We start from the raw sequence: 27306 nt of genomic DNA on the forward strand, positions 1-27306 counted from the left end.
GTTATCTGTGCATTAGGGACCAACGGCACTGAACCTGCTAGAGCCCCGGGGTCATCATCCACGGAGCTGGGGCCGGGAGCCCAGCTGGGGGACATGCACACACCGAGAGGTCACCGTACCATGATCTCCATGGAGCTCCAGCGCGATGTGCCCCAGTACATGGCCATCCCCTGGTTAATGACGTGGGTCATGGCACGCACCGTCTCTGTCATGAGAGAAGGGGAAACCACAGGTGGGGGGGTGCGGCCGGGGGCACGGGGCCTGGCCTGGGGACATTCTGCAAATACAGGCGGGCGCCAGGGGGAGGGGGAGGGTGTTGCCGGGACGGCTTGCAAGCAGTGTACTTCCCGGCTCCGGAGTTGGGGGCGGCCTGGGTTTTCTGGGACCACAGAAAAAAGGGAGCCGCTATCCAAGAAGCTGGTCTCGAAAACAATATTCTCAAATAGTTAGAGGTCTTATGGAATCTTTGAAAAATGGCTTACGGATGGATTGAGACGTTTCTATGGCAGATTAGAGGGATGAAGGAAAGGTGAGGTCAACGAATGTGACTCTAGAATGGGGGGTGTCCTCTAGTCTGGGGAAGAATGGGGGACCCTGATCGCTCAGGAAGAACGAGATAAACGGATTCAGGTTATGATCAGATTGACAGGTGGCAGGAGGAAGTAACGTAATTTCTGCCCATTTCTAGTCTCCCACTTGGGGCGACTCCGGACTCTCACTGGCATATGGAGAATTGAACGGAGAGGTAATAATAACATCTGTCGAGAGAAAGGGCAGGATGTGGGGCCCTGGGTGGTCCCAGGGGTTGCGGGCTGCAGAGCGGAGCTCCCCTCGGGTCCAGAAGAGCCAGCAGTAGACGTGGAAAGCCCCCTGTGGACCACGCCCCGACTTTCACACCAGCCCGGTATCCAGCAAGGGACCCTCTCCCCATCTACACTGGGATAGATTCTTCCTTGGACTCAAAAAAGTGTTTTGAGAAATAAAAATCTGCCAGTTAGCGTCGCCCCCGAGGCTGTTTTGGCCCCGGGGGGATATTGTGGTTTTTAACATTGAACTCGACCTCAAATTTTACAATTTTAAATGGCTCTTAGCTTTGCGGGATGACGGCTACCCCGTCAGATTCCTCTCAGGTCCCATACAATGCTTGCAAGTTCGACTGCCCAAGGCAGCCTCGGAAGTTCAGCTGAAGTACAAGTGTTTCTAAAAACAAATACCCCTTGAAAGTCCCCATCTCTCCCCGAGTGGCCACTGACATGGGGCAGCTGAGGTCCCTGAAGATGGTGGGGGTGGAGGGAAGGATGGAAGGAAGGAGAATGCAGGTCGGTTCCGAGAGCTCCACCTTGGAATGGCCCAGGGCCACCGGAACCTTCTCTGGCAGAGAGCGGCACCTCTGTTTTGGGGTGTCCCTTCCCATCCACCCTGGGTCCCTGAGTGCCCCTTTGGCCGAGGTCCCCTCTTTCAGTAGAAAGCTAAGGTAGCTGGGGCTTCTGGGGTGGTGGTCTCCGTGGGCTTGCCGAGGACCTCTGAAAAAATCACACCTTGATTTCCACGCCTGGAGGCCAAGCCCTGTCCTCTCCTTCCTTCCGAGGTCAGGGACTGGGCTCTTCCCCACGCATCCCAGGGAGGGGGTCTGGCGGGGAAGCGCCCCCCTCGGGCTCTCAGCAGGCCACCACTATTCGATGTGGAGGGCGGTGCTTGGTTGGAAGGTTGAGGGTCCCGGGAAGGAACCTGCCCACATCCGAACCCTGTGTCTGGGCTCCCGGCCCGGCCGTCCTTCTTGGGTTCTTTAGAAACACTCTTGGGGAGGACCTGTGACCATGCAGTGTGACTGCCCGATTCTTTTCAGCCAAGGCTCAGGCCCACATGCCAGAGAGAGGGAAGCAGAGGGCACCCCCGTTCGCTAGCCTGGCTCCTCTGAGCACGGCTCTCTCCTAACGCCCCTTCCGTGCAGAGAGGGGAGTCCAGCGGGAGCCTGGGGGCCAGGGAGCCTGTGCGCGCCTGTCGCTGGCCTGAGAGGGAAGGGGTCCTGGGCGGTGGCAGGCTGGCCATGGAGCCCATGCACAGGAGCATGGCCCTGTGCTTCTGCCCAGGCTTGGTGTCAGTGACACCAGAAACAGGGACAATTAGGGACAGCTGTCCACCTCGATATTTAATGCTGTTTTACAGAAGCAGGAGGACCAAATCCTTCCAGCTGCTGCCAAAACCCATGGTGTCTCCTGCTGCATCTCAAATAATACATGGGAGGGGTCAGGTGGCAGTGCCAGTTGGCAGGTGGGAGCCCTCTCATTGTGGACCACAGCCCAGTTCCCAGGGATACCAAGGCCTGCCCATCGTGGGTGGGGTGGGGACCCAGGGTCCTTTGGCTTAGGGGTGGGCAGGGACCACCGCATGGCCAGAGGCTGCCCCAGGTCTAAGAGTTTCCCCAGCTCATGTAGGTATTTTTCAAGGAGGAAAACAACTGCATTTCAATGGTGAGCTCTGGCTGCATGGCATGGGGTGAGAGTGACAGGTGGCCCAGCCCGCCCAGGGGACTGGAGCACTGCACGCCACTGGGGGCAGGGCAGCTGGTTGCTGGTGCCCTCACTTTTGGTTGAGGTGGGAGCTTAGCAAACGTGGAGAAGATAAAACCTGCTGGGGGCCAAGGTTCTGGGGTCCCCGATGTGTTTGCTCCTGTGGGAACCTGGTCTCCCCAGCCCTCTCCCAGACCATCTGGGGTCAAGGTTTCTGATGCGGATCACAGCAACCCCCAAGTCAAGAGGAGGCTCCGCGGATTACGGATCATGGCAATGCAAGGCGGTGCGAGGAGGGGGACACATGCACAGGAGTAGGGGAGGAATGAGGTTACAGCGTGGACCAGGGGGACGGCGGGGCTCTGCGCCGCTTTGCTTTTCTTCACTTGCAGGGTGTTCCCATAAGGCACTTATTTCTCCTTTGTGCATTTTATGGAGAAGTTTAGTCATGGGGGCGGGGGAAGAGAGTCATGTAAATAAAAGCACTGTCTCATAAAATGCAGCTCAGACACAGAGGTCAGTTGTCGGGCTGAGGGTACTGTGTACCTTCTATGATGAATGTCCTTGACTTGGAGGAACTAAATGGATCCCCTGGTGATAAAAGAAAGATGGAAAGAGACCAGAGTTCACAGCTGTGGGAACGCTGAGGGGCACAGTCTGACAAAGGGCACGGGGACGGAGGCTCAAATCACTTTTCGCAGAATACTCGTTTGGATAAAAAAACCAACCACACACACGCACACACACACACACACGTATATATACACACGCACAGGTGCATGGTAGATATACAAACAAATGAAGAGAAAGTAACTTGAACATAACTGAATTTTCCAAGTCCCTGAAGCAGCAAAGCACAAATGAGAAGATGCCTGAAGCAGAAAGTTGGAGGAGATAGCGGGGGCTGAGATGGCAGGAGTCAAAGAATAAACAAGCACCTGAGAAACCAAAACTGCTTTTCAAAGCACTGCATGTCTTTTTTTTTCTCCTCTGAGTAACAGTTCATTCCCCAGAGCAAAAGTCCCCTAAACCCTCCCAGTAGAATGTGGACCATGATTGAAAGAACGGAAAAGAAGGCAGCCCTTGCAAAGAGTCATCATACTGTGACTTTAGCTAACACTGCACACAGCTCAAAGCCAGGATGGGCGCGGACCCAGAGCAAGGATGGGACTCAGCCCGGAGGCGCTGGGGTGCACGTGAGGGGTCGAGCAGAGGCTGAGCTCAGGCCCGCCGCCCCCCCCGCCCCTCCCCACACGGGGAAGGCCCCACCCTCCAGACCCCCAGGCCTGGGTGCCCAGCGGGCCCTGCAGTGGTGCCTTCAGAGCCTCAGGTGCAGAGCTTTCTGCTCTTTTTGGAACCGTGACTCCCGGGCGGTCAGCGCTTCCGGGGAGAACGTACCTTCCATGGGAGTGTTGGGGTCTGGGCGGTTGGCAAACACCACGTCCACATACTCCAACTGCAGCCGCTCCAGGGAGGCTTTCAGACCTGGGGGAAGGAGCGGGGAAGGACTGTTACCATCTTCACAGACATTCCTGGGCCCTCGTGCGTGCATGCGTCTCAGGGAGCAACAGATGAAAGGGACGAGGCCCCTGGCACCGGGAGCTGTGGACGGCAGGGCGCATCTGTGGGCACGGGCCACCTAGGTGGAGAACAGCCATGAGAGAAGAGGGGCACACCCCAAAGGGGGTGGGGTGGAGTCCACAGGCCCAATGTCCTGTGACTGCACAGAGGGGGCCCCTCCTAGAGTGGCCCGGGTGGAACTGGGAGAGCCAGGCCACCTGACACGGAGGACAGCTGCGTCGATCCTCTATGGCACCGAAGGCCAGTGGGGCCCGAAACGCATGAGTACTTCTCAGCGGCTCAGAACAGAGCTGCAGAGCAGAAGTGCCGGGCTGGGGGACGGGGAAGGGCGGGCAGCAAGGCCTCCTAATCATTTGATTGTCAATGGAGTGACTGTGTTACCTTGACGACAGTGAACGTGGGGAGAAGAGGCACGGAGATAATACCAATCAGGATAAGTGAGACATCCTGGTACCTCCACCCCAGTGCCCCCGCGTGCTGAGGCCCAGTTGTGTCTGACACGCACCCTCACCTGGGTCCTTCCCAATTCCACTAACCCCAGATGTGGGCATTCTTACCATGCCCATTTTACAGATGCTGCCACAGAGGCCTGGGGAAGTGATGTCCCTTGCTCAGGGTCACCCAGTGGGCACAGGGCCTGGCCTAGATTGAAACCCAGGCCTGTCTGTGTCTTCTCAGGGACAACACTGCCTACCCCAGGGCAGCACAGGCCCTGCCCACCCATACCCTTGTCCCCTCCCTCACGACACGGAGGGCCCACCCCACGCGAGCCTGGGTGAACCAGAGCATGGGCTGTCCCCAGGCTCTGGGCCTGTAGCATCGGTGGGGGAGGGGCACTGTGCTTTCTTCACTTTCGCATCCACGGGAAGATGCCGTGGGTTTAGGGGGCCGTGTGGAGCCAGGGCCCCCCTCACCTTCTATTATGTGCTTCCTGGAAAGGCCCCTCTCCGTCTCGGCTCTGAAAAACAGGCGACAGCATGTGTGATATCGCAGGCGGTTTTGGGGAAAATGTTCATGGCGCAAAAGTAGGTCAGCTCATGACACTTGTAGCCTGATTCCACTTTGGGGATAAAACCGCGAGGCTATGCGGATTTTCTTGTGGAGATGACCTGGCAGAGCTGGGCTGCCTGCCCGCCACCCTGGGGAGGTGGGGCTCAGCAGGGGATGGAGGCTTCTGCTTTTCAATTTGCCCTTCTGTCTGGCTTGGATTGTTTTCTTTTTTGGCTTGGATTTTTAAAAAATTAAAAATGAATCCCATTTCTAATTCCTATGAAGCCCATTTTGTCCAGCCTCAGAGAGAATATGGGGCCAGATCCCTGGAGGATGGCAGGAGTGGTCTGTGGCCCAGGGAAGGTGGAGTGATTGGGACAGTTCATGAATTTTCTGTGTTTTCCAGAAAGTTTTAGGATGTTACCTTTGTAATCAGAAACAAGCCAACCCACAGAAGTAAAAATAAAAATGAAACAAGGTTCGAGTCCAAGGCAACTCAGACAAAGCTGCTTTTCTGGAACGTGACGTCCCTCAAGAAGGATGGCACGAGCCAGGCCAGATGGCTGCACAAACGCCAGCCCGCCCCCTGCTTCCGGCACCAGGAGACAGGAGACTGTGCTGCCTACGTGCTGTCCTCCAGGGGGTTCCTGAGGTCCAGGACAGACCCCGTGCAGCCTCTGTTTCCCCAGGATAACTACCCCCTCCCCACCCCCAGGGGCCTCCTAAATCAGGGGTCTCTGCAGACCTGGCCCCCGGCCAGGGGCATGGTCTGCCCGTGGCACCTACTTTCCTCCCCAGAAGATCTTGGTGGTGATGACGAGGCTGGATCGTCTGCGGAACGAGAGAAGGAGGGGTGTTACTGGGCGTGATCCCTTGGGGTCCTCCCTCCCCCCACCTTCCCCACTGTCTTCAGCTCTTACACAGGGGTCCTAAACCCTTCCCATCCTGGAGCATAGGGCGTGAAATGGGGCGCCTCTCTGCCATTCGATGTTTGGGGTGTGCCGACCCCTGGGGGCCTGAGGCTCCCCATTGAGCCGGGAGACAACCCACAGATGTAACTAACCTGTGGGTGCAACTCAGTAACCAAGGAACTGGGGCTGGGCAGTGGGGGGCTGGAGGGAGGCGGAGTCTAGTGCGATGGAGCCGGGAGCCCAGAGGAGGGGGGACGCTCGGGAGGGGGGGGACACGGCTCAGGGAATAGAAGGCGGCTGCTGCTCCCTGGGGACCTCCAAGGAGGTCAATGAAGGGGTTGGCGGGTGGATGGAGGGCTCTGGTGAGAACGGAGCGAGGCAAGGGACCACGCCGTCTGGTTCTTCCTCTACTGGCTGAGACTGTTTCAGAAAGGCTGTGTGTGGGGCAGCCTTGGGGAGTGGCCTGTGGGCCACTGAGGCTGGGGGGAGGTTAGGGTGGGGCTGACCCTAGAGGCAGGCAGGTGATGTTCCTGGTGGTGCGGGCTTCAGTGGCTGAAAGCCAGAGGAAAGGGTAGAGAGTCAGGTCTCCCGCTGCAAATCCACAAGAGGCAGCGCTGACACCTTTGTGACTTTGCCTTGGAGGGACAGGTGGGCGGGGGTCATGATGGCCCCTCCTGGCCACAGTTGACCTTGACCATTCCCATAGGAGGGTGACAGTGTCCCCTGGGGTCGTGCTTTCTTCTAGTTGGGGGTGTAGGGGGAGGACTGCTCAGGAAACAGCTCCTGAAAGCCAGGAGCTCCACAGCCGCCAGTGTCGCCTGCGGGGGAATGACCTAACCGGAATCTATCTCCTTGTGAGTTCAACTAAGAAGTTTTCAGGGCCCTCGCTAACAGGCGCAGTTTCCTTTTAACTGCAAAGTGAGCAGGGATACATTTTGGTATCAATTAGAGCTGAGGAGAAACAACATGGGTGGGGCAGGAGGAGGGGTGTCAGTCATCCAGGCCCCAGAGGTTGGGGGAGACTCTGAGTTTGTGCACTAGGGGAGGGGAGGGGGAGGGGAGGAGGAGGGGAGGGGGGAGGGGGGAGGGGAGGGGGAGGGGGAGGGGGAGGGGAGGGGAGGGGGAGGGGAGGGGAAGGGGGAGGGGGGAGGGGAGGGGAGGGGGAGGGGAGGGGAGGGGGAGGGGAGGGGGAGGGAAGGGGAGAGGCCCAGCTTTCTAACTGCTTCTGACTTTGCTGAAAATAAAGACACACAGGCCACAGGGACCCCAAAATGCAGTCAAGTGCTCAGCCTGGCCTGACTCCAGGAGGGCAGGCGGGAACTCTGCTTGACACCAGACACAAGGCTCCTGACCGGCTTTCCGGGGGAGGGGGGAGCTCCCCCCCTCACCGCGGTGCAAGCCCTGGCTCCCCGGTGTGGCTACCCACAGTGTGAATGCTCGCACCCCATGCAGGAAGCATGGGGCTGCCTCTATTCTGGGACGTTCTCACCTTCCCAGCAAGAAAAATTCTGGAACCGCCAGGCCTTAGAAAGCCTGGCTGGTGGCACAAGGGTGATGAGGCCAACCCTGGGTGCTCCACCGGAAAACAGGAACGGCCACCGGATCCTCGCCCGGGTGGCCTGCCCATCCCACCCAGGACCCCAGGGTCCTCTTCCCTCCCACCAGCCTTCTCCAGCCTCTTCCCTGTGCGCGTGCGCCCTGGGGATGGAGCACAGAGAGCAGGGTAATTACCTCCATCCCTTCTTCTTGATGATGTTTCCTAACACCACTTCAGCCCTGCCAAAAAGACGGAGACATGGGGACTTCATTACAGTGTAACAGAAACACCAAACCTCGCCCCACCTTGACGATCAGCCACAGGGTCCCCTCTGTGAAAATACCACTGGGGCCTGGAGCCGGGCTGTTAATGCCCGTTGGCTCGGGAAGCTCATTCCAGAGCGAGGAGAGTGCCTGGGAGCAGCTGGGTTTCTCCCCCGTGGAGGTGGCCGAGAGCGTGTGCCACTTGACCCAGCAATGGCAGCTCTGGCTCCCGTGGAGAAGGAAGGAGCAGTGTCCTGCTTGGCAAGACCAGCAGCAGACCGCTGCCCTGGCCCGTTGGAAATTCACCGGGGAAAACACTCAGCAACGTTACATGGGTGAAGTTTCTAGACACGTATGTCTTTTAAAAGGTAAATTATTCACCAAGGGCATCCTCTGTTTGCAGAGACAATCAACATGTACTCAGGGCTGAATTTCCAGTTGAGTGCGTTTGTGTGTGTGTGTGTGTGTGTGTGTGTATGTGTGTCCCTCTTGTTTCTTGCTTCTGAACAATAGAGAGACAGATGCCATGCTGACCGCTGTCTGTTTTGCTTGGCGTCCCTCCGGACCCTGAACCAAACTCAGGCCAGCCAGGGTCATGCGTGGACCGTTCCAGCCTCGCTTGGCATTGCAGCGCTGGATTAACTTTTAAGAACTTTCTGCTTGTGGCGAAATGTTTCTGAGCAAAAAACAACAGACGGAGAACCATCCATACCCAGCGCTACATTCCAATTATAACAGCGCCTGAGTCATCCACTCAGAAATAACGGGCTCTAATTTGTGAGCTGTTTAGCATACATTTGGAATGTTCTTCGTTTGCGGTCAAGATGCACAGAAAGTCACTCAGCCCTGGGTCTCTTCCTTTTATTCCTGGGTCCCTTGTTGGTGGCACAAAAGGTCAGGAAAGGAGGAAGAGAGGGGAGCAGGCAGTGGTCTTGGGGCTGCAGGAGCTGTAGGCAACGACTCACCCGAAGCCTGTTGCTTTCGGCTGTGAATTCTCCTGGCCATGAATTTGGTTAAGCCTCTGCCCAGCGGGGGCACAGAAATCCTGCAGCTCCCCGGGAAGCGCCCGAAGCATGAGAAGCAGGGGCACTCAGTAAGACAGACGCTTGGCGCTCTGGTTAGCAAGAGGGACTCAGTGTGCTGGCCCTGGCACGCCAGCCCCGGCTGTCCAGTTAAGCTGGGGGAAGTGAAGACAGTGACGCAGACAGTGTGGCTGCCGTGAAAGGGGGGTGCTGGGCTTGGACACAGGGCCATCTGGAGCTGCCTTCCTCACGCTCTCCTGGGCAGCAAAACGGAGGCAGGCGCAGGGCCAGGGAACAGGCTGGGGTGCTCGGGATGGGGGGATGCCTCTGGGCTTGGCATCTGCATCGGGCTTTTCCACCTCTGACCCGTCGGCTTAGCTCATCTGTCTGGAAAGCATTTCGCTCTGATGGAAAGCAGCTGCCGGTTTGGAGGGGTGGGGAGGGAGCTGTGGCATCAGCAGGACAGAGGGCTGCTGACAGGGTCTGGAGGAGATTTGGGGGTCCCAGTGGAGGCCCTCGGGGCCGTCAGGTCATCAGACCAGGACTTGAGCAAAGTCCCAGCTGGGGTCCTGATTCTCGGTACCCTAGGCCCCATCGCGAGCTGCAGGTAATAACCCAGAGCCTGCGAGGCAGGTGCTGGCCCTGCGGCCACGGTGCACGGGCGGTGGGCCAGGCTGAGCAGCCCAGCTGATGGGAACTTGGCTCGCCCCAGGCAGCAGGGGGCCAGAGGGAGGACAAAGAGAGAGCCAACAAATGATTTCACAAACAAACGCTGACTTTTGGAAACCCGATGCAGGAGAGTGGATGATTTGATTACAGCCAGTCTTTAAAACTGAAGCCAGCCGCCTTGGCTGAAGAGGGCTTTTACATAATTGAGCAGGAAAATTCACTGCCAAGATGGGAAGAGCAGCTCCCTGCAGCGCTCGGCTCAGCAGACCCTGCTCTCCCCAGCTCCTGAGACGCCCTGCAGCCCTAATTGCACCATTAAGATGTGAAAATATCAGGCATGTGGGGCTGCCTGCACTTCGTGGGCGCGGCAGGAGAGCCCCCTGGACTACAGCTTAATCACGGCTCTCGCCCAGCGCAGCATCTTTGGCACCAGAAGGGCTGTGGTCATCTTGCTGCTTGAACACACGGGAGTTTAGCAAGCGACCAAATGTTCTGTGTGATTCTGGCCCCGTGAAAACACCACCTCCCCACGCCGTTTACGGTTTAGAAAAGCAGGCAGAGTGGGAGGTGCAAACCCTCTGGGGAGCAAGAGCCCCAGGAGCAACAGAAGCCCCGGCTCCTCCCGGGGAAGCTGGGGTTGGCCCGCGTCGCTTTTTCCCGTGAGAAAAGGCACGTACTTGCCCGCTGCGTAGACTTCCGCGGTATCGAAGAGGTTGATGCCATTGTCGTAGGCCAAGGTCATTAGCTGCTCTGCCATCTGAAACGAGAAAACCGGGGCTGCTCACAGGCGGCACCATCTTGCCAGCCCAGGGGGAGAGCCCGGAGGCTCCAGAGCACAACCTCGTGGCCTGGGAAGACGCCCCCGGGTGCCCAGGCGGCCCTGGCCCCGCCGCAGGACAGGCCTGGAAGCAGTTCAGTCACAAACCCATAGAGAAGGAAGAAGACAGAATGAATGCAGAGGCAGCCTCTGGATTGTGAATTTCTTGTGAGCAGGGACCCCACCTATTAGGTCCTCTCAGGGCTTAGCACCTGTGCTGAGCTGAAGCGTGTCCCCCTCAAATTCATGTCCACCCAGAACCTCAGAATGTGACCTTATATGGCAATGGGGTTTTTGCAGATGTCATTAGTTAAGATGAGGTCATACTGCATTAGGGTGAGTCCTACATCCAACATGAGTGGTGTCCTTGTAAGAATAGACACAGACACACAGGGAAGAGGCCATGTGAAGATGGAGGCAAAGGTTAGGTAATGAGCCTGCAATTCAAGGACTGCCAAGGACTGCCAGCCAGCAGCAGAGCTGGGAGACAGGAACAGAACTCCTTCAGAGCCCTGGAGGCAGCGCAGCCCTGCGGACACCTTGATTTTGGACTTCTGGCCTCCAGAACTGCGACAGAATAAACTTCTGTTGTTTTACGCCCCCCAGTCTTTGCTCCGGCCGTCCTGGGAAACTAACACAGCCCACAAGAGAAGCGTGATAAATCTTGGCAGAATAAATCCTCTTCAAAAGCTATGGCTAGAATGTGCCTGTGATGCTGTATCCCTCTGAATTCTCCCCAGCAACGGCATGAGGGTGAAATTACTGTTTGCAGATGGAGAAACTGCCATCCTCAGCTAGCCCTCTGGCCTTGGCCCTGCTTCTCCAGTGCCTTGCAGACTGGGGTGGATGAATGGCAACTGATGGGCAGTCGGGGTGAGGATCCGAGGCAGCCTGCCTGCCACTGACAGCCTCCTCCAAGATGCAGTGGACAATGAACTCTGCTGGCCCGCTGGACAGTGCAGGCATCCGTCTGAGCAGGGGTCACAGATGCAAACTCCCCCACCAGCCACTTCTCGAAGCTCAGCTCAGAGCCCCAAGCCTCCCTCCCAGTGGCTAGCCCAGGGTGCGGTGAATAATACTTTACACTCAAAAACTGCACGACAGAAAGCCAGCCAGCCAGGTGCAGCTTCTAGGAGCTTCTCCCAATACCAAACGCAGAAGCCCCACCGGCCACGCAGGTGAGGAGAGGGAGGCTGGCACCTGGTGAGGGTTAGTGGGGTGGGAGGGGGCTCAAACACTGCCAGGCGTGACCAAATCCTTTTATTTTTCAAGAGAAGCCAGAAATCCAGGATATCGGGGAGCGGGGTAAGTTCCGATTTTCAAATGTTGGCGATGAACCCCAAAGGTTTCAGATGATGAGCCAAAGCTAACCCCCATCAGTCAGCTGCTGTCTTCCGACTAGGAAAGCTCACTGGTGGCGGAGTTTTCTGGATCCATCTGCAGGGCGGGCTGGTTCCTCTCCTCCTTTCTCTGCCTCAAGTGTAACAACGTAGCCAAAGCACCCCTGCATCCTCCTCAGGGTCCTCCCTCCCTCCTCCTCCTCCTTTCTTTGCCTCCAGAGCTCCAGGCACACGAGGCTCCTTCCCTGGTTATCCCGCCTTCATCCTTACTTTTCCGGGATGTGTCCCACCAGGCTGCCGGAGCTCTGCCCAGGAGAGGACCATGTGCTGGGCCCAGCAGGTTACACAGATGGTTTAGGCGTGCACGCTGTCTCCTGGGAGGGTTCTGAGTGAGGTGACCCAGGGCCAGGGCTTTTATTTTCATATTTCAGACACACACATATTTTCTTATGTCCCCATTGTGCTCACAGGGAGGGTACCACACTGTAGGTATTCTTTTGCATTTTGCTTTTTTCACTTCCAATACATCCTGGAAATAGACCCATAGCAGTTCGTGGAGATCTTCTTTCATTCCTTTAAATATTTTTTTTTAAAATCAGGGTAAAATATACATAAAATTTACCATTTTAACCATTTTTTTTTTTTTTTTTTTGCTGTGCCACGCAGCATCTTAGTTCCCCGACCAGGGATGGGACACGTGCCCCCTGCAGTGGAAGCACCCAGCCTCAATTGCTGGACCGCCAGGGAAGTCGTCTCACCATTTTTTTTTTTTTTTTTTTGGTACGCGGGCCTCTCACTGTCGTGGCCTCTCCTGCTGCGGAGCACAGGCTCCGGACGCGCAGGCTCAGCGGCCATGGCTCACGGGCCCAGCCGCTCCGCGGCACGTGGGATCTTCCCGGACCGGGGCACGAACCCATATTCCCTGCATTGGCAGGCGGACTCTCAACCACTGCGCCACCAGGGAAGCCCTCGTCTCACCATTTTTAAGTGTACACTTCAATGGCATTAAGTAGATTCCCACTGCTGTGCAACCGTCCCCACCGTCCATCTCCGGAACTTTCTCATCGTCCCCAACTGAAAGTCCGTCCCCATTAAACACTGACTCCCCATCCCCTCCCCCCAGCCCCTGGTCCCCACCCTCCTACTTTCACCCTCTCTGGTTTTGACTCTAAGTACCTCACATGGGTGGAATCATACAGTCTTTTTCCTCTCTGACTGGCTTACTTATTTCACTTAGATGCCCTCAAGCTTCATCTGTGGTGTAATGTGGCAGAAGTTACGGGGCTGGGTGAAGGGTGGTTAGGAGTTTGTCAGGCAGGCAGGAGGAGGGCAGGTGGAGTAGGGGGCGTTGCGGGCAGTAGGGCTGGTGTGTGCCGAGGAGCACAGCCTGCTGTACCTGATGCACCTGTGGTCTTGCCCGTCCTGTGCTCAGGTCAAACACCTGGCCACCCTCCACTTGGCTTTCTCTCAATCCAGCATCAAAACCTTTAGCCAGTCCTATCAGCTCCTGCTTGCAAACGGATCTGGAATCTGACTGCTTCTGCCTACCTCCAGCCAAGCCCATCTGGTCCAAACTGGAGCAGCCCTCAGCTGAGTTTTTGCCGTAGCCCCATAACTCTCTCGGCCTCTGTCTGTGCCCTTACCACCCCTGCTAGGCAAACTGTGGTCTACAGACCAACAGCGTCAGCATCAGAGATGCAGAATCCCAGGCTCCGCCCCAGACCTGCCTCATCAGAATCTGCATTTCCAGCAGATCTCCAGGGACTCGTGCACAAGTTACAGTCTGAGAAGCACCTCCACCGGCCATACGCAGTGCAGCCAGCCAGACTGAGCCTAGTAAGACCTAAGTCAGGGCAACCTTCCTCTTTGCTAAAATCCTCCAGTGGCTTCCGTGCCATGAAGGGTCAAAGCCAAAGTCCCCACCAGATCTGCTCCCTCACCTCTGACCCCATCTCTCAACACCCCTCCCACCATGGCCTCACGCAGGTGGGCACACACCTGTCCTCTTGGGCTGGAACACTCTTTCTCTGGATCACCAGGTGGCTCACTCCCTCACCCCCGCCTTCCAGGATCCTCCTGTGTAAACCTGGAGGCAACACTCCAGTCCTTCTTCCTCTGTTTTCCTATTCTCTGTGGTTGGCTAAATAGTGGTTCCCCAAAGATATCAGGTCCCTGGAACCTGTGAATGTTACCTTAGGTAGAAAAAGGGACTTTGGAGATTTGATTAAATTAAAGGAGATTCTCCTGGATGAGCTAAGTGGGCCCTAAATGCCACCACAGGTGTCCTTACAAGAGGGAGGTGGTGGGAGATTTGACACTGACATGGGACAGGGACGTGACCACAGAGGCAGAGGCTGCGGTGATGCGGCCACGAGCTGAGGACTGCAGGCAGCCCCCAGACACTGGAAGAGGCAGGAAGGATCCTCCCCTGGAGCCTCCACCGGAAGCGCGGCCCTGCTGACACCTTAATTTCAGCCCAGTGATACTGATTTTGGACATACTGGCCTCGAGAACCGTGAGAGAATAAATGTCTGTTGTTCTAAAGCACACAGCGGGTGGTAATTTGTTATAACAGCCACAGGAAAGGAATGCGCTCTCCATCCTACGTTTAACCCTCGGAGATAAGATGTGCTTATGATCTGTGATCTGTCCCCCTCTCCAGACAGAGAGCAGCCCGAGGGCAGGGACCTGGAGCTCGGCAGGTGCCCAGCCGGCATGAGCTGAATGGAGGAAGAAAGAAAGACGTGAACACAATCCTAAGTACACCCAGGACAGTGCCTGGGTGACTATGGACAGAAAGAGAATTGGGGAATCTGGGAATTTTCAGGGCTGATTTCTGATTTTTGGACTGCAATGATTTGGGTGTAATTACTCTTCCAGGTTTTTCTATGTGACTATATGCTTTTGCCCTGCAACACTGCAACTCTGACATACACACGGCTGCAGCTCTGACATACACACGGCTGCGACTCTGACATACACACGGCTGCGACTCTGACACACACACGGCTGCGACTCTGACACACACACGGCTGCGACTCTGACACACACACGGCTGTCTCTGCTGTTTTCCGTGCCCTCTCATCACGGTTCTGTCTCCTTGTCAGTCATCAAAACATGACTTCTAAAGACTTCTGCTCTGTGGGTGCATCCTGCATTATGTAATGGAGCTTCTATTTGGTGACTTTTCAGTTATTTCCAATGTCAAGAGTCCCAGAGGCTGGAGGCAGAAGGAACCTCAGAGGACATGTGGGCCACCTCCTGTCACCCCCACCCAGGGGACAGGGAGGCCATCCGGCCCCCGCACGGTTCCCCAGAGCTGAGAGCTGGCTGTAGGCTCTGAGGCACGGAGCCCAGGTAGGACCCCTCTTCATCCCTCTCCAGGTGTGGCCTTGGGCACCTGCTCAGTCTTGAGGCTCTGCTTCCACGGATTGGATAATAAAACACCTACCTCCTTGGGTTGACAGAGGATTGAGAGCCATGATGAATGTAAAGTTTAGCTACTATTCTTTTTTTTTTTTGCAGTACATGGGCCTCTCACTGTTGTGGCCTCTCCCATTGCGGAGCACAGGCTCCGGACGCGCAGGCTCAGCGGCCATGGCTCACGGGCCCAGCCGCTCCGCGGCACGTGGGATTCTCCCGGACCGGGGCACGAACCCGCGTCCCCTGAATCGGCAGGCAGACTCTCAACCACTGCGCCACCAGGGAAGCCCTACTATTCTTATTAAATTCTTATTGCCCAGGCTCCTGGGAACACTGCCTGAGGGGGAGTTTTCCACCTGAGCAGCTGTGTGAGGTCACAGAAAGGGCACTGAACTAGAGTTTGGAAACCTGATTCTGTCCGGGGCAGCTCTGGTACCTGGCCACGTGATCTGAGGTTTACTAACACCGTCTGCTCCCCGTGACCCTGCCCAGCCCAGCCCACAGAAGCCTCCCTCCCTGGGATGAAAACCCACAGATATTTGCAGATGCTGCTGTGACCCCATAGGACCGGGGATGGCAACCCTTTTCTGTAAAGGGCCAGAGGGTAAATATTTTAGGCCTTGCGGATGGTCTCTGTGGCAACTACTCCACTCTGCCCTCACAGCATGAAAGCAGCCACAGACCATATGTAAACGAACTGGCGTGGCTGCCTGCCAATAAAAGTTTATTTACAAAAGCGGGCTGTGGAATTCATAGAGGCAGAGAGTGGATGAGAGGTTACCTGGGGCTGGGGGGTTATTGCTTAATGGGTACAGAGTTTCTGTTTGGGGTGATGGAAAATGCTGGAAATAGACTGTGGTGATGGTTGCACAGCAAAGTTAATGTACTTAATGCCGCTGAACTGTATATTTAAAAAATGGTTAAGGGGCTTCTCTGGTGGCGCAGTGGTTGAGAGTCCGCCTGCCGATGCAGGGGACACGGGTTCGTGCCCCGGTCTGGGAAGATCCCACGTGCCGCGGAGCGGCTGGGCCCGTGAGCCATGGCTGTTGAGCCTGTGCGTCCGGAGCCTGTGCTCCGCAACGGGAGAGGCCACAACAGTGAGAGGCCCATGTAACGCAAAAAAAAAAAAAAAAAAAAAAAAAAAAAAAAAAAAAAAAAAAAAAAATGGTTAACATGGTACATTTTACGTTATGCTTATTTTAACCACAAGAAAAGGGCCACAAGAAAAGTGGTTAAAATGGCAAATTTTACATTTCATATATTTAAGAAGAAAGAAAAAACAAAAACAAAAACAAAAAAACAGGCTGGGGACCAGATTCGGCCCCCAGGCCATCACTTACTGACATTTCCTGCGTCCTGCTGGGGAACGCCACTTTGCCATGGTAAACCCACCAGTTCCTTGATTCTGTGTCTCTCTGGCATCTGCGTGGCATCTTGCACACAGGAGGTAACTCTCAAAACAGGACTCTGTGTCTGGATTCTGTGGCGCGCCAAATGCCTTCCTTTGGACATGAAGTCCGCAAGGAACACAGTGCCCCAGGTGGGGTCACCCAGCCAGAGCGGGGTCCCAGCCTGTGCCACTCTGGGCTTGGGCAGCATACAGGTTTCTCTGCAGCCCAGGAGGGTCCTTGCTTCCTGTGGCGCCAACCCCGCTGGTGCAGACCAGGCAGCCAGCTAAAGAATACAGTCCAGGCATTCTTCCTCTGAACTGTGGAGAGGTGGGACCCTCGGACTTGATGCGTTGATTGCTGGGGACACCAGCTGTAGGGTTTAATAGGAACATTCCGCTGGTTCTTTCACTCAATCACTTTCACCTGCCAGGACCTTTTAGTCCCCTGAATCTGTCATGTATTGTATCTGCCGTCCTCCCAGCTTTGTGTCATCTGGAAACGACTTCCATTGTCTTCATACATGTCACCATGTCCCTGATGGAGCCACGGTGGAGGCCGGAGCCAGCTGTGGCTGCCGTTGGAGCATTAATCAATACTCCTTGGGTGTAATGGATCTGTTGGTGAAAAAGTCACCTAATTGGACGGTTACCATCCGGCCACTTCTCTATATCTTTCACACATTTTACACATTTTACAATGCACACAGCGTAGCTAATGCCATTAGGAAATGAAGTCACAGCCTCCACAGAATTCTTCCACATCGAAAGGGTAACAGACGAATTAGACACCACTTATTTGGGGCAGACCACGTGGGCTCCGGGGCTCCAACCTTCTAAGTGCTTGGAACCAACCTGGTGGCTGAAGGTGAAACAATTCCCAGCACCTTAAAAACTCCTGACGTTACCTGAGATAGGCCCCAGAGCCTTAAAGCCAGGGCAAATAGTTCTACAACAGCTACTGTCATAAGAGCAAAAGGAACAAGAATGCAAATTAAATGCATCTAGATTTCGATGGAAGCCAAGCTTTCCCTTTGAAAAATAACTGAGCAATCACAGTTACAAGGTCTCAAGTGAACACACTGATTCATTTTTTTTTTGCAGTACGCGGGCCTCTCACTGTTGTGGCCTCTCCTGCTGCGGAGCACAGGCTCCGGACGCGCAGGCTCAGCGGCCATGGCTCACGGGCCCAGCCGCTCCGCGGCATGTGGGATCCTCCCGGACCGGGGCACGAACCCGCGTCCCCTGCATCGGCAGGCGGACTCCCAACCACTGCGCCACCAGGGAAGCCCACTTATTCCTTTTTAAATGCCATCTTTCCAATACGAAGTAGAGCAGACATGAAGACAGCTTCTTGTGCAGAGGTTCGGAGCTCTCTGAGCAAAACCGCTGTTCCCACTTCCACAATATTCACTCCCTGCCCAGAAGTGCACGCCAGCCTGGGAACAGTGTCTTCTCCAGGACAGACGCTGGCTGCACTGAATCCCAGTTGTGGAGAGAGAAGCCCCAGCAAGTACATCCCATGGCAGTGCATCCCATTAACGATGGCTATGGGGCACGCGCGGTTAGGAGCTTGGTCAAACGTTCAGCTACTCCGTCTTTGGTTTGCAGCAAAATTTCCAGGATCTGCATTCTAAATGACCTCAACAGATATTTATTGATGTTTCAAATTCATGTGGGCATCCTCTGTAGGAGTGGCAAAGAACTGCATCGGGCTTGATGATTTGGAAAATGTGCTCTCCCTGAATTCCTCTGGCTAACCGTGGGATAGGTGAGGAATCTGATTCCTGGGACTTTAAGGAACTTGCTGAAGCCCCAGTGCACCCAGCTGCTGGGTGTTGGCGCCACTACGGCGCTCACCCTTCCTGTTGTCCCCCAGGGCACCCTGGAGAAACAGTAAGAGGGGAGCCAAGGCGGCTGCCCTGAGCACTGACTACCTGGTGCATTTTGCATACTTTACCACGTGCCTGGGCATGGGCGGCCCTCCCCGGGGCCTGGGGGAACGAGGGAGCCCCATCTTACCTCGTCGGTGATCTGGCCTCCGAAGGTCACCCATGTTCCTGATAGGAGAGACACAGGCTCAAGTCAGAGAATGGCCCCGGGCAGCCCAGTTCTCCCCAGGGTGCTTGGACCTCAGGCTGCAGGGCGCAGTGGGGCAGCCATAGGCCGCCACGCCACTCGGCGGGAGCGTGTGCTTGGCATGCGTGGACACCTGGCCTTTGGGGCATGTCTCCCTCTCTTGGAGCCAAGGAACCAAGGGGACAGTAAGTGCCCAGAGCAGGCAGCTGACTGCAGGGCTTTGACATGCTCGTTGGCGCTCAAGCCGCTGCAGCTCCTATTCCAGGGACGTGCCGTGGGCAGCGGGACCAGGGCTGTCTCCCTGAAGATGTGCAGGGCTGACAGCCATGCCGTCACGCTTGCTGGGCGGTGTGTGTGCGCGTGTGTGTACGTGTGCACCGTGGAGGTGGAGAGATAGCGTGTTCTGGGAACAGAGCTCGTATCTGGCAAAAGAAGAAAAAGGGCAAAATCTGCCCCTCACGAGGGACTCTGTCACGTAAGGAAGGAAGATGCTGGTTCCCCGGGGGCAGGGTGCTTCCCTGATTTTCTGCTGCTGGGCAGTGGGCTGTGTGTGCAGAGGGTCCGGGTACTCGCCTCACATCCCCTGCTAAGGCTGCATCTCTGTCCTCCTCCCTCTCCTAGGCCCCTCCCCAACTGCCTCTTGGTTACCATGGCAACCGAGCCTCTTCCCTCCCCCCCATCCTGGCTCTGGGTGCAGCTCCCTCCCCCACCCCCAGCCTCCCTGCCACCCCCGCTTCCTTGCGCACCACTGGACCACGAGGACCCCACACTCACCGAGCCCCAGGCAGGAGACCCGGAGGCCCGACTTGCCCAGGTTCCTGGAAAACAAACGTGGCGTGAGTTCTCAGCAGCCAGGGCAGAACCCATTGTTTCTACTGTCCAGCCTCCCGAACTGCCCACCCACCTCTTCTGAGGCTCTGAAGGCAAGGGGTCCTTTGGAGAGAGGCCTGCTGCTCGCCCACCCTGGGGGTAAAGGGCCAACCAGGGCAGAGCCACGTTGCTGGGACAGGCCACGCTGTGACCACGGCAGGGCCCCGGGAGCCACCTCGGGGAGAAAACATGGACTGGACCCCATCTTAATTCATGGGCTGAAAGAAGATTGGTTCAGGCCTTGTGGCCCCGGATGCAGGGTGTCCTCTTGTAAGAAGCTTCTCTTTCCATTTCTTTAGTGTCACGTCTGTGGTTTTGGGTATCTTTACTCCCTCTCTGAGGAGGGGAGGAGAAGTTAGTCCCACGTCACCTGGACCACACAGCCCTGGGCCCTGTCTCTCTGCAGGAGGAAGTGGGGGGAGATGAGAGCCCTGTTGAAGGGCACTGGTGCCCAGAGCAGGCCTGAGCCCCAGCCAGGGCTGCTCAGGAGGGCGAGAGCCAAGATCCCCTGGCAGCACACGTCCTGATCAGACCCAGTGGCCACAGCTGCACAGACTGTCCAGGGCTCCATCACAGGCCCCCTGAGGTGCCTGCCAGATGGGGCACATCCTGGGGTCCACGTGGGTGAGCTGCAGGCTGTCATTAATGTCCTTAGGAGGTCATGGAGGGCAGCAGTGCCCTGCTGAGGACTGGGAGACCGGTCCGTCCTAGCCCGTCCATCCTGCACAGGCTGCCTGGGAGCCTGCAGGGCAGCGACAGGCCGGGTGTCACTGATCCCCCGACAGCTCTGTCGGGCAGGTGCTTCCCTTTTCGTGATATTCCCATTTTACAGAAGAGCACACTGGACCTGCGATTTCACCCAGGCTCTGAGAACATGCTCCCTGCCACAGAGGCATGCTCCCGCAGCCCCGGCCCTTTACGGGAGCTGCCCAGATGGTGAGGTTGACACGTGGCAGAGCGGGAGTCCACTTTCCTCGTGAGATCCCACTGCTGGCATCCCGGTCCTGGGACCAGCCTGGGGTGCAATACTCTTCTAGGCAGTGGGAAGCCAGAGAGCTGTGAGAGATGCAGTGGGTAAACCCCAGCCTCCTTCCCTAGGGCCGTCCGGCATTTCTAACTTCAGTGGATGCTGTGTCCTGTTTTTCTACCCTATGTAGCCCCTGGCAAGCAGGTGTGGGGCTGAGCGGGACTAGCCCTTCTCTGACATGGGCCCACTATGGCCTTCTGCAGCCTGGGTTTCCCTGGTCACAAGATCCCGGGACCCTGCCCACATTACAGGTGGTCGTTGGTTGGGGGTGGATAGAATAAACTTGTAAGCGGTTTGATAACAGTTTGTCACCAAATTTAAAGTAGTTCTAAATTGCCCAGCTTTCTTGTTAAATTTCCCATTAAAACCAGCCCAGCCATCGGCCCACTGTTCCTACAGGGAATGCTGGGATTTTTCCCTGAGGACATAATCACAGCTGGTTTCTTTATTGGGGAGGGGAGCAGATCGGCAGTGGCTACAAGCAGAGGCTCTGAAGCTGGAGTTCAAATTCTGCTTCGACCTTGCTGGCTGTATGCCTGCCCCTGGGCATGTCGTGTAACTGCCTGATGCCTCGGTGGGCTCATCTGTAGAATGGGCTCGAGAGGCTGCCTCTCAGGGGGTGGCCATGGTGATGAAATGGGATAACACATGTGCCTGGGGCACAGGGTCACAGCGAGCACAGAACGGGGGACAGCAGCCTTTTCCTTAAACGAGAAACAACAGCGGACAAATCCAACAGGCTTTAAATGGTACCGTGTTAAAAAGGGAACTGAAGTTTCCCCTTGTTTTTTTTCCCCCTATAAATCAGTGAAATACTCTACTAGTGCCCTCAGCATTGCTTGCGTATTCCGACCCAGAGAGACTTGGTTTGTGACCCTAGAAAGAGGCACGATTGGTAACTATGTGAGGTGATGGATGTTAACTAAACTGATTGTGGTGATTGTTTCAGGATAGGTAAATGTATCAACCCATTATGCTGTACCTTAAACTTACACAATGTTATGGGTCAATTATATCTCAAAAATAAAAAACGGGAAAAAAATACTTAGAACAATCTTGATTTACCTTCAGATTTGCTACGAGAGATTTCAAATACAATATGCATGAAATTCAAGGGCCGAGTAGTCAAACACATCCTTCAAAAGTTTTCTTATAAAGTTTAAATCATGCTTGGATTGATGTCGTTTGCTAAGCAGAGAGTAAACTTGTGTATTCTTGTGTTTACGGAAATTGGAATTCAAAAGGAATTAAAAAAGAAAGAAAGAAAAGCACAATGGCATCACCAATAGACCCTGTATCAGGCCAGCTCCATTTAGCAGATAAGGTAAATTTTCTCACACTGGCTAGAAAATGCTTGTGATGAGAAATTAGAACGTTGCTTATGAGCCGTCTGGTAATGGAGCAAAAAGGGCTAAAAGTTGTAATCAGTGGTCTTAACAATTTTGGGGTCACAGACCCCTTTGAGACGTTCCTTGCCTGGAAATGCTCACAGACACAAAAACCTTCAGAACCTTGTTTGCAATGCCCAGGCATTCAAAGGCCTGGGTGCGTGGTCTAGATAAATCCGGTGCTGGAAGGGAGGCTGAGCCCCTGCCTCTGCAAAACCACCTCCCGTGCGTGACGGTGGGGGAGCAATTTCCTGGCAAGGCTCTGTTGAAGGTCAAGTTCTAGGCATGTCCTCCTGCCACTGCTCTTTATCACTGTGGAACCGAGTGCTGGCATGTGCCGCGTGTTCAGGGGATGGGTGGCTTTAGCAGCAGACAGGTGAGGACACAGGACAGCAGGCTGAGCCCACCTGTGTCTGTGCCTGAAGAGAGGTGACACCCCTTGCCCACCAGAAGGGGCTCCGAGTTTCCTCGGACGGACGTAGGGTGTTTGGCGATGCAGCTGACGCTCCACCCACCGCCCACAGGAATAATTTAGCAAAACTAGGACACCAAGCGATGCTGCAATTACCCCGCGCAAGTTGTTTCCCTGTTAAAATGATGGTATTAGCTCTGCCATCCGCTGCCAGGCCTCGGGAGAAGGAACCAGAAGGGACAGAGTATCTCAGGGCTAGGAGCTTTAGAAATACGGCAGCTCAGTGGGGGTGGGGAGAGCTCAGCAGATCGCAGCCTCGGGTGGACCAGGGCTGGTGACACGCTGCCACTCGAAACTTTCAACACGCGAAGGTCGTTTCCTACAGCTTTTCCTCTCTTAATTAAAACCTGACATCATGATAAAATAGTTGGCTAAATCTCTCAACCCCAATAACGTTAGTCTTTATTAATTTGCCTCATGTCCCTCCTGGGGTCTGGAAAAATGGCTAATGAGGACTCAGGGATTTAACCTTTGCTGGAGGAAGACAGTTGACGCCCATCACGCGGCCCCCCGACGCGCTGCACCCCTAAACACTGCACCTCAGATGCCGGGTAATTACAAATCCTGTAAAAATAGCTGTTCAGGGCCTTTAACTTTAGCCGTCTGGGTGGAGGACAAAAATATGATCAGGTGATGGAAAGCAACTGGGTCTTGATGAGCTGCCTTGATGGACAGGGTTGCCCTTGATGGACAGGGTTGCCAGGGCATTTTCTGGTTGGTTGTCACCCTGCGGGGGATTATCTGTTTTCAGCCCCCAGGCTCCAGGCTCCCTGAGGACAGGCCTGGACTTCCGGGTCTTTGCTATCAGATTGTAGCTGGCAGCTGCAGGGTCCCAGGGGTGCTTGTTGGTGTAACGTGGGGCTGAGAAGTCCAGGCCCTGGGGCCAGACCCTCCAGATCAAATGCTGGTCCCTCTCCTTGCTCACGGGGCTTGGTGTACCCCTTCCCCTGCACTGAGCACCCCTGGCAAGAATGTGGCACCCTGGTGCAGGCCACACACTTTCAGCGTCGCTGTGAAGGGCTAGCTTCTGAAGGAGGTGGTCAGAATTGGGGAGATCTGGATCAGGTCCCCTGCAGCTCCTACCTGCATGCACCCTGGCTGTGGCCCTGGGATAGTCATTATGGAGCAACTCCATGAGACAGCTACCCCAAGGCAGGCACCTCATGCTCAGCGAGGGGATCCAGTGGTTTGGATTCTGGCTCCCATTTCAGCTGATATTAGACTACAAATCCTACAGGGAAATGAAGCCACCTTCCCCCTGCCGCTGCCAAGAAAAGCTCCCCAGGCCCTGCCATGTGTAAGGACAGGCGGGGGTCCCCCAGTGTGGAGGAGCTGGGGCTGGGATCTGAACCCACTTCCTCAGACTGCAAACCCTCTGGCCCAACGACCACCTCCCTTTACTGCTTGTCTTGCCCTCCCAGCCTCCACATGTGCCACACGCACACACAGGTGCACACACACAGAGATGCACACACACACAGGTGCACACACAGAGACGCACACACAGAGACGCACACACACAGGTGCATACACACAGACGCACACACGGAGATGCACACACACACACAGGTGCACACACACAGATGCACACACGGAGATGCGCACACACACAAGTGCACACACACAGATGCACACACGGAGACACACACGGAGATGTGCACTCACACACAGGTGCACACACGGAGATGTGCACACACAGGTGCACACACGGAGACGCACATACAGAGATGCGCACACACACAGACACACACACAGATGCACAGAGAGCTGCGCACACACAGACGCACACACTGAGATGCGCACACCCACAGATGCACACACAGAGAGATGTGCACACACAGACGCACACACCGAGAGATGCACACAGACGCACACACACAGATGCACACACGGAGAGATGTGCACACACACAGCGATGTGCACACACAGACGCACACACAGACGCACACACGGAGAGATGCACACACAGACGCACAGACGGAGAGATGCACACACACAGACCAGACGCACGCACACAGACGCACACACAGAGAGATGCGCACACACAGATGCACACACAGACACACACGGAGAGATGCACACACACAGACACACACACAGAGATGCGCACACACAGACGCACACACCGAGAGCTGCGCACACACAGACGCACACATGGAGAGGTGCGCACACACAGATGCACACACAGATGCACACAGGTGCACACACGGAGAGATGTGCACACACAGACGCACACACGGAGAGATGTGCACACACAGACACAGAGAGATGCGCACACACAGACGCACACAGAGACACACACGGAGAGATGCGCACACACAGACACACACACAGAGATGCGCCCACACAGACGCACACACCGAGAGCTGCGCACACACAGACGCACACACGGAGAGATCCGCACACGCAGATGCACACACGGAGAGATGCGCACACACAGACGCACACATAGATGCACACATGGAGAGATGTGCACACACAGACACAGATGCGCACAGATGCACACACATGCACACATGGAGAGATGCGCACACAGACACATACACAGACGCACACACAGAGATGCGCACACACAGATGCACACACAGACGCACACACGAGAGATGCACACACACAGATGCACACACACAGATGTGCACACACACATGCACACACGGAGAGGTGCACACTCACAGGTGCACACACAGATGCACACACACTGGTGCACACACACAGACGCACACAGTAATCTTAAGCCCTCAGGCTCCTTGACATATCTAATCCTCAGCTTGGGAGCTTGGGAGGGAAATCATGTCAATAGCCACATTTTCCATTTACAGAGTGCTTCGTATTTTTGGAAATGGTCTCACTTGTACTAACTCCTTTGATATCCTAGGACTGACTTAAAAGTCCCAGCGGATAACACGAATCTAAACTAAAAAATAGATTCTGTTTACTCCTAGCCTTTGATTCCCACTGAACAAAAGATATAAGCCGCCAGAGCTTCTAGAAGAGAGAATTCTGCTCTGCACTGTCCTCACTGAATTTAGAGAATGGGAACAAAAACCTTGTACCTCAGAGGCCCATAAAAGAACGTCAAATGTCCCCCAAGGACCAGGGAAGGAAAGGATACAGGTGGAGACGCAGAAGGACCCAGTTATTCCAGAATTCGTCTCAAGGATGCTTGGGACTTATGACACGGCTCCTTCACATGAGGTCCAACTTCTGGGCATTGGTTTTGTTTTAAGCCACACTGCTCAGTTGTTAAAGATCCATTCTCTCGGGCTTCCCTGGTGGCGCAGTGGTTGAGAGTCCGCCTGCTGATGCAGGGGGTGCGGGTTCGTGCCCCGGTCCGGGAGGGTCCCACATGCCGCGGAGCGGCTGGGCCCGTGAGCCGTGGCCGCTGAGCCTGCGCGTCCGGAGCCTGTGCTCCGCAACGGGAGAGGCCACAACAGTGAGAGGCCCGCATACCACACACACACACACAAAAAAAGATCCATTCTCTCAATACTTTTCAAGTTGGCACCAACACCAGCTAGGAACCCAGACATTCTCCTCAAACACAACCAGACTCTTCTGTGGCTTTTTCTGAGGCTGGCCTGTGGGATTTGAGTCACTGAGAGCAAGAGTTGGGAACCAGGGACCTAACAGCTTTTCCAGCTCAGGCAGACGGTTTGTTGTAAGAACCCTCCTTTCCCCAGGAATACCATTCTCGAAGTGCTAAAGGGTCTAAGTGAAGAGAAACTCGTGAGTGGGAAAGGCTAGACCTCTAGCCTGGTGACCCACAACCCTGCCCTCGCAGACCCTTGGTACAAAGCCAGCCCTCCTTTTCCACGTGGGTACGTCCACCGGCCACCCGAGCAAGGCCCTGGATGGAGCAAGGGGGGCATGCAAGGAACAGCAGGAAGGCCCCTGCCCTCTGACACTGGTGCTTTGCACGCTCTCTATGTACTAGTCACGGCGAGCGTACCCAGAGTAGGTGGGGACTGGCCAAAGCAGAGGGACACACAGCAGCCTGGACTGAGCCCTTAGCAGGGAACTCTGGCTGCGGCTCTGTGCCCTGTGGAGCATTAGCCCTGCCTGTAGAGGAGCTCAGGCCTGGGGTCGGGCTCAGTTGCAGGGGGAAGATTTAATTCCATCACATGGTTTACCCAGTATCCCTGACTATTAAACTGAGGTTTGTCAAGGTGGCTTAGCTGCAAAGGCATCAGACCACCCACGGGGCATCTTTGGGGCCTGTGTGCCCAGGGGGAGGACAGGGGTCTGTGGCCGGTGCCCTGGGGTTCCCAGAAAGAGGAAGCTTTACTTGGTGTCCAATATGGGGGGCTCAGCTATAGTGACCCCTCCCAAGAAAGGAAACAAACGAGCAGAAGGAAAGAAAGGCATCATCATCCCCTGCAGTCGGGAAGAAACGGGTGCCTGACCCTGAGCCTTGATTTTATTTCTCCTCCCATCTGCAGAGCTCCCCCAGACGGGGGTGGGTGGGCAGCCCCCGCCCCGCACAGCCGCCCCGCGCCGCGTACCTATACTTCATCCCGGGGTGCATCATGCTGGCCTCGCTTGTGCTCGGGAGGCTCTGCACCGACAGCTGTCCCAGGCTCCGGGCCACCATGGCCACCGCGCGGAAATGGCTGCGGGTACCCAGGCTGGGGCTGCTGGCTGCCGGCCGGCCCAGACGCTCCTCGGGGCCCCGGCCCTTGAGGCCATGCTCCGAGCAAACGAAGGACACCTGCATGTTTCCGGCGCTCAGCTCCTGGCCACGTCCCTCCTCCTTCCGGGCTCCGAGGTCACCTGCCCCTGGAAGCCCTGCTCCGCCTGGGACAAGACTTTATCCCAGAAGGTGAAGAAGCCACCAGGCGTTGCTTCAGGAGTGAAGATTTGTGACGCAGAAAAGCCTGTGCACTCTCCAGGGGAAGGGGGTGAAATTTCCAGAAATGTGCTAGAAAAGACCTGATCAGATAGAACTCAGAAATCGAGGGGCGGGGAGGATGCCATTGCCTCTCCCTTCTCTGCGGGTCCTTTCTCTGCTCCGCCCTGGTCT

At 55.7% G+C, this 27306-nt stretch overlaps 1 protein-coding gene across 3 annotated transcripts in view; it reads right to left on the reverse strand.

Annotated features, from left to right (window-relative positions):
* Window positions 1–27306, reverse strand: part of KCNAB2 (potassium voltage-gated channel subfamily A regulatory beta subunit 2) — a 98554-nt gene that overhangs the window by 8220 nt on the left and 63028 nt on the right. For 2 of the 3 annotated variants that reach the window (XM_081225302.1, XM_081225301.1), the window contains 8 exons: window positions 19304–19347; window positions 18473–18510; window positions 10161–10240; window positions 7724–7768; window positions 5868–5912; window positions 5006–5049; window positions 3909–3995; window positions 120–205 (listed from right to left, as the gene is read on the reverse strand). In XM_081225302.1, coding sequence (XP_081081428.1) covers window positions 120–205; window positions 3909–3995; window positions 5006–5049; window positions 5868–5912; window positions 7724–7768; window positions 10161–10240; window positions 18473–18510; window positions 19304–19347 — 469 coding nt within the window. Of the gene's footprint in view, window positions 1–119; window positions 206–3056; window positions 3102–3908; window positions 3996–5005; window positions 5050–5867; window positions 5913–7723; window positions 7769–10160; window positions 10241–18472; window positions 18511–19303; window positions 19348–27306 lie in introns of all 3 variants that reach the window. The other variant, XM_081225303.1, reaches the window with a different exon arrangement.

The sequence above is a fragment of the Mesoplodon bidens genome (genome assembly GCF_964165515.1).
Source record: "Mesoplodon bidens genome assembly, chromosome: 2".
Lineage (NCBI taxonomy): Eukaryota > Metazoa > Chordata > Mammalia > Artiodactyla > Ziphiidae > Mesoplodon > Mesoplodon bidens.